The sequence below is a fragment of the Myotis davidii genome, unplaced genomic scaffold (genome assembly GCF_000327345.1).
Source record: "Myotis davidii unplaced genomic scaffold, ASM32734v1 scaffold355, whole genome shotgun sequence".
NCBI lineage: Eukaryota > Metazoa > Chordata > Mammalia > Chiroptera > Vespertilionidae > Myotis > Myotis davidii.
In genome coordinates this window covers 1,582,901-1,589,864 of record NW_006286818.1, presented here as the reverse complement: position 1 = coordinate 1,589,864, position 6,964 = coordinate 1,582,901, and the positions used below count along the sequence as shown (strand labels likewise).

Here is a 6,964-nt window from a genome sequence, read left to right as displayed (position 1 = left end):
GCTCTCACACACATGTCTCTCTCTCTCTCTCTCTCTCTCTCTCTCCCTCCCTCCCTCCCTCTCTCTCTTTCTCCTTCCCTCCCTGCCTCTCTCTCTCTCTTTCTCTCTCCCTCCCTGCCTCTCTCTCTCTTTTTCTCTCTCTATTTCTCTCTCTTCCTTCCTCTCCCTCAAATCAATAAATAAAAGTTAAAAAAAAGAAAAAAGAAAGAGAAAAGATCCTAATGAGGCCACCTGGGAAAAGAGACAAAAGGAGAAGAAAGGGGGGAGCTCCAGCTCAGCCCTGCTGCCCCCCTGGTGCCCTCTGGCTGCCAGCGTCCTGGGAGGGGCTCCTTGGGTTCCCCTGCTCCCACTCGGGTAGATTTCCCCACCCTGCTTCAGCTCCCGTGTCTGAGGGTCCTCAGCGGCCACAACCTGGTGCTGGGTGTCTGCGGTAGGGAAGTACAGAAATGCAGGCTGGGCCTTCTAGGGCTTTCTGTGGTTCCGGGGGGCAAGGGCAGGCCTGGTGTTGGGCGGGAGCCCTGCTGTGGCTGGAGATGCACTGCCTCCCCCGCGTCTCCTGCAGCATCAGGAGCTGGGAGTGACAGTGGCTGGTGGCTGTGCCGCTCGCCACAGAGCCCGCCCCAGAGCCTGCCCCTTCCCCTTTCCTGCCCTGCCTCCACCTCCCCTGCTGTCTGCTGTGTCCCCAGGAGCTCGAGAGATCGAGAGATCAAGACCATGGACACGCTCACCAGGAACCAGGTGGGCCCTGGATGCAAGACCCCAGCAATGGTGCAGGTGAGCTGGGTCGGCCCTGGGGCAAGAGGGCTGTTGGTGAAGATGAGTTCGGCTCCTCTGTCCACCCGTGGTCCCGGCCCAAGAATGAGAACAGCAGTTCCTCTCTCGCTTCCCACGGCCCGAGCCTATCAACAGCCAAGTCTTTATCTGAACCGGGTTAATGGGTTTACCCAGAAAATACCCTTTGAAAGCCAGGAAGCGTTTTCAGTTGGACTCTGAGCTGTATTTCCCTCCTTAATCCCGCCTCTGCCCTCGCGTGATTTAGTTTAACCGAGACAAGCGCTGGCCAAGTGGATTGCCACAGACAAGTCTGTGAACTTACCTTTTTTTCCCCTGTTAATCCTCACCCAAGGATATTTTTCCATTGTTCTTTTAGAGAGAGTGAAAGAGAGAGGGAGAGACAGAGAGAAACATCGATGTGAGAGAAACACATCGATTGGTTGCCTCCTGCATGCACCCTGACCAGGGCCAGGGCTGGGGAGGAGACTGCAACCAAGGCATGTGCCCTTGGACAGAATCGAACCCAGGACCCATTGGTCTGCAGGCTGATGCTCTATCCACTGAGGCAGGGCATGCCGGACAAGCCCTGATTGGCCCTCCTCTCCAGTACCCGCTCCTCTCACCCAGGGCCTCCCCACTCCCCTTACTTTCTCCGTGTTTCTGTCTTAATAGACAAAAGGGGCAGGTAAGCCAAGACTTGAGATAAATCTGGTGGGACGAGCTAGTGGCCTAGATTCGGATCTCCTGACACTTTGGCGGAATAGTGCTCTGTGCACGATTGTGTGCTAACCCGCTCCCACCTCAGAGTCCTTGGAGAGAGCGAGGCCAGTGAGGGGGCTGGAGGGAGTGTGGCTGGGCGCTGAGGTCTGGCCTGGCTCTCACCTCCCGCCCACCCGGCCCGCAGAAAGGCCCCTTGGACCTGATTGAGACGGGCAAAGGGCTGAAGGTGCAGACGGACAAGCCCCACCTAGTGAGCCTGGGCAGCGGGCGGCTCAGCACAGCGATCACCCTGGTGCCGCTGGAGGAAGGTAAGTCAGGCCCCTCTGTCCGTACATCCCTGCCCTGGGCCCAGGCATGTGCTGGAGCCCTTCTACTGTCTGCTGGCAGTGGTCAGCTCCCCCAGATGGGAGGCAGTGCCACCCCCCAGTTTGCTTCCCTGGCCTCTGCCTCCCAGACGCCTGCCCCCTCTGGTTGATAACCTGGCTCCATGACAAGGATTAGCGATCCCTTCAGACACAGGAGGCGTGCGCTGAAACAGGAGAGCACAGTGCTCTGGGCAGCCAGGATGGCCCAGAAGCGAGGGGCCACTCCTGGGCGGTGCCTGGCATGGGAGCAGGCACCGGTGCAGAGGGAGAGATGGAAGTAGGGGCAGAGCTCCCATGCAAGATAAGGCCCTGGCACAGCCCTGCACATCTCAGCGTCCTCTTCCCTCCTGGTTGCACTGGTTGCCTGGGTGATGCGACATTCCCCACATTCTGCAAATACCAGGCCTGGGGGCTCTGCCAGGGGAGGGTCTGAGCAGGCAGAAGCAGTGAGGGGAGAGGCCGTGCTGGAGAGGGAGGGAGGGAGGGAGGGCAAGGGCTGCAGGTGACAGAAGGAGGGACAGAAGGATACGTAGAAGAGAAGAGAGGGGAGGATGATGAAGGAGATGACCAGCGGGGTGGGGGCGGGTGCCTCAGGAGGGTGTGCAGGAAAGAAGTGCCCTTCTCTGCTCGGCGTGGGGTCTGGGTCCCATCTTTGGTCCAGACTTTTCTCTGCCTGAGAAGAGCTCCTGCCACAGACTTTCCCCAGGCAAAGGGGCCAAAGGGGCGGCGGGGCAGGGACCCTTCCTGGAGTAGGAGGCGGAAGCCCATTTCCTTCACCGTCCTCCTTGCCCTGTCTGCCTTCTGGGGCTGGGCAAACCCTCTGACTCAGTTTGCCTCCTGTCTTTAGGGAGAACAGTGATTGGCTCTGCGGCCAAGGACATTGCCCTGCAGGGGCCGGGCCTGGCTCCCGAACACTGCTACATAGAGAACCTGCGGGGCACCCTCACCCTCTACCCGTGTGGCAATGCCTGTGCCATTGACGGGCTCCCTGTCCGGCAGCCCACCCGGCTCACTCAGGGTAAGTGACACCTCCTAGCAGAGGGGGTCCTGGTTTAAAAGCTTGTGCGTGACAGGTGCAGGGGAAGCCTGCAGGGTGGTTGCCATGGTAACTGCCCTGTTGGAGGTGGGGTGTTCAACCGCATCTGATGTGCCCGAACAACAGCCCAGACCCCGACTCTGGCAGCCAGATTTGTCTTCATCCTGCTTTTCTCCTCTGGCCACCCTCACCCTCCCTCCCTCCGCCCTCCCGTTCCGGCGATCGCAGGGCATGGGGAGCCTGGTGGTGGTCGCTAGTGGTTGTTAGGCGAGAGCCTTCGGGGCAGCGTGGGGGCACAATGGCACTGTCCCGATGCCAGAGGGAGCTGTGCTCTGGAAAGCTGGAGAGGTGGGGAGAGGAGGACACCCCCCGACAGGGATGGGGAAGGCGAAATCTGGGGACATGCCCACTCCTATTAAAAAATGTCCCCTAGGCAGTCTGGCTTAGTGGATAGAGCATCAGCCTGCGGACTACAGGGTCCCAGGTTCGAATCCCGTCAAGGGCACGTACTTCAGTTGCAGGCTCCAGCCCCAGGGGGGGCACGTGCAGGAGGCAGCCATTCAACATGTCTCTCTCTCATTGACGTTTCTCTCTGTCTCTCCGTCTCCCTTCCACTCTCTCTAAAAATCAATGAAAAAGTATCCTCAGCCCTGGCCGGTTTGGCTCAGTGGATAGAGCGTCAGCCTGTGGACTCAAGGGTCCCAGGTTCCATTTCCATCAAGGGCATGTACCTGGGTTGCAGGCACATCCCCAGTAGGGGGTCTGCAGGAGGCAGCTGATCGATGTTTCTAACTCTCTACCCATCTCCTTTCCTCTCTGTAAAAAATCAATAAAATATATTTTAAAAAAAGAAAAAGAAAAAGTATCCTCAGGTGAGGATTAAGAACAATACCAAAAAAGAAAAAAAATGTTGACAGTAGCTTTGGGGTCATGAATATGGTTAGCACCCTGCTTCCCAAAGCAATAGGCCATTCTTTGTGTGAGCTGGCTTTGGAAACTGGGCCCCAGTTACTATGGTGACCAGCAGACCAGGAAGGGGTTGGCCCAGGTGGCACTTGGACAGAACCAGTGTGTTTGCCCTGGGCATCAGTGAAAGGGAATGAGAAAAGCAGATGTGGATGGGGTAGAGGTGGGGTTCGCAGGAGGCTGTGAGCTTTGGCTGACCTGGCTCTGAGCAGGACTGGTGTCCTGGAACCACTTTCTGGGGACTCTCCCCTCTGACCAGCTGGAAGCTCCTTTGCAGTGGAACCCCACTGTGCCCCTCTCTCCTCTGTGCCCCCTCCGCAGGGTCTCTAAATGCCCCTCCCCTCACAGCTGACCCAGGAGGCCCAACCTGGCCCTCCTCCCTTCTCCCTGCCCTTGGGAGTGTGCTGGGGGGACGGTGACTTCGGGAGGCAGGCCCAGCAGCAGCAGCAGCAGGCAAGCCTTGTCTCCTTCCGGGCTTCCGCTGTCTGACTCTGGATGAGAGGAGGAGCCCATGAATTGGGACTTTGGGGGTGATGCCGTCCGATAGTCTTCAGTCTCAACGAGAGCGAGCATCTTCCCAAGACCTGGGTGCATGGAAGTGAGACCGAGCAGCAAGGGGAGGCAGGAGCAGAGCTCGGAGGAGGCGAGAGAAAGCCCAGCCCTTGCTCCCCAGCTCCCAACCCCTCACAGTCATGGGCAAGAACATCCCCCTGTGTGGTGAGCAGGGTGAGGAACGGAGGCCCCGTCTGGCCAGTGCCTCATTTAGTTTCCTGAGAGGAGGGAGGGCCTGGGCCAAGATGGAATTCTCAGGCATTTCCTGTGACCCCCATGACCCCCAACTCTTCTGTAGCCAAAAGCCTACCCTGCCAATTATATACCCTCCCACTCTCTTCTGACCCCAACCCCCTTCCCTTTTGCTCCCCCCATCCCTACAGCCCTCTTGTCCAGGCTTGCCTGTCCAGGAGCTGGGCAGCCGGGGGAGGGGGCGGCAGAGGCACAAAGGAATGGGTGTTCTTCTCCCCAGCACCCCCTCCCCGGGCTCCAGGCGCTGAGGGTTTCCTTGTCTCATCTCTGGAGCAAGGCACCCAGCCCGCCCTGCCCGGCCCCACTCCGGACATTCTTGGGAGTGCGTTTCCCTGGAAACTGGGCGGCTCGGGGGTGGACATGTTCTCTGTGTGTCTGTGTAACTGGGGTGTGTTTATGTATCTCCGGATGTTTGTGGCTCTGGGCTTATGTAGCTCTGTGTTTGTGTCTTTCCTTGTGTTTATAGATGAGGGTGTTCAGTGGGGAGCAGGAGTGAACTTGGGACAGATGGCACCAAAGTGTCCATGTGTATGTTCCTGTGTGTATGTGAGGACCCGCTGGCCACATGCCTATATGGGTGTATGTGCAAGAGGATCATTTCCCTGTTTGTTCCCCAATCTAGCCTTGGTGAGGGTACCCTCATCTTTGAAAAAGAGAGGCTACCCTAGAAATAACAAGGAGCCCGCTCTGGCTGGGCCAGGCCTGAGGTGCATCATTCTGGGCACTGTGCCCAGCTATGTAGGGTGGCACACACCATGCCTGGCAGACATGGCAGGGACAGGCTCTCCCAGCAGGAGTATGCCTGGGCCACGGGTGGGGGTGGTGAGCAGAAAGCAGATGCCAGCCTTTAGCCAGAGCTTTGGACATGGGAGCCTGGAGTGAGGGAGCCAGGAAGATCCTGACTCCACTCCCATTCCCCGGGAAGTTGGGCACATCCTATACTGTCCTCTTCTCTGCAGAGCAGGAGGTGGAGCTGGGAATAGGACCAGGAAACGAGGAGGGATCTCCATCTGGGGCTAGGCTGCCCTACCCTGGGACCCAGGGCCAGGCCACATGAAAGGTCTGTGAGGAGACAGAGGAGGGGAGCCCCTCGGAAGCCACACACTCAGGGCCAGGCTGGACAGCAGGGCCCCAGCCACTCCCAGCTTTGCTGCAGCCCAGCCGTGTCTCCCCGTCTCCTTCCCTCCCTACGACCCTCACTGCTGGGCAGGGGCCTGTGTGAGGCCGGCCTGGGCGGCAGCCTGGGACATGGCTGGGGAACCACACTCCTGGGTTATCTCGCCGCCTCCCTCTGGGCTCCAGGACATTGAGCCTTTCCCTCTCCCACCCAGTGGTCAGTTATTCCTTCTGTGAAATGGGATTGAAGTCTCCAACTGATAAAGATCTTGACTCATGAAGCTCAAAGGGAGAAGAGGAAAAGGGAAGGCTGGGAGCTCCCCACTTCTTGTGCCTGCCTCCTCCCTCTTTCTCCCGCAGCGGGCACCCTCCCAGTCGCCTGGGTCTGCCCCTCTGGCCATCACAGTTTCCAGACAGATGAGTCACTCTTCCTGCGGAGATGTTTAAAGGCTTCCCTTTCTGTGCATTTGACCCTACATGGTCCTTCCTTCTTCCTTCAGAAAGGGAATCAGACACGTGCACATGTGAGCGCATGCATGTGTGTGAGCGTGTGAGTGTAGTGTGAGCGTGTATGAGTGTTTGAGTGTAGTGTGAGTGTAAGCATAGTGTGTGCATGTGAGTGCATATGAGTGTAGTGTGTGTGTATGCAAGTGTAGTGTGTGAGTATGAGTGCGTGAGTGTAGTGTGTGGGTGTGAGCATAGTGTGTGCATGTGAGTGCATATGAGCGTAGTGTGTGGGTGTGAGCGTAGTGTGTGCATGTGAGTGCATATGAACGTAGTGTGTGCTGTGAGCGTGTGAGTGTGAGTGGTGTGGCGGTGGGCAGGGCTCAGCAGGTGGGAACACTGCTTGGTGATCCTCCGAGGCGGTGACCTTTGATTTCAGTGTCTCCAGGGGCTGAGCGAGCAGTTAAGAGGCGGTGCGAGCGGAGTGTCAGCGTGGCGCCTGGGCCTGGGCGAGTGTGGGTGTGCGTCTGAGAGCAAGGGTGCAGGCTGTGAGCCTGACATGGCGCGTCTGAGAGACAGTGTGTCCCCCGAGCTCCTGCTGTCCAGAGGCCCGAACCTCGGCCTCCAGGGGCTCCCCAGGCGCCGCCGGCGGGCGGTTGGCTGCGGTTGGGAGGAGCCAGGGGCGGGCGGGCTGGGAAGGGGCAGCGCCTGGGTCTGGCCGGGCTGGGCGAGGAGCTGC

At 58.7% G+C, this 6,964-nt stretch overlaps 1 protein-coding gene across 1 annotated transcript in view; it reads left to right on the top strand.

Moving 5' to 3' along the window:
• PHLDB1 (pleckstrin homology like domain family B member 1) overlaps window positions 1–6,964 on the top strand; it is a 41,204-nt gene that overhangs the window by 156 nt on the left and 34,084 nt on the right. The window contains 3 exon segments of the mRNA XM_015560637.1: window positions 687–774; window positions 1,679–1,802; window positions 2,707–2,877. Of these exon segments, the coding sequence (XP_015416123.1) occupies window positions 715–774; window positions 1,679–1,802; window positions 2,707–2,877 (355 nt within the window). The 5' untranslated portion in view covers window positions 687–714.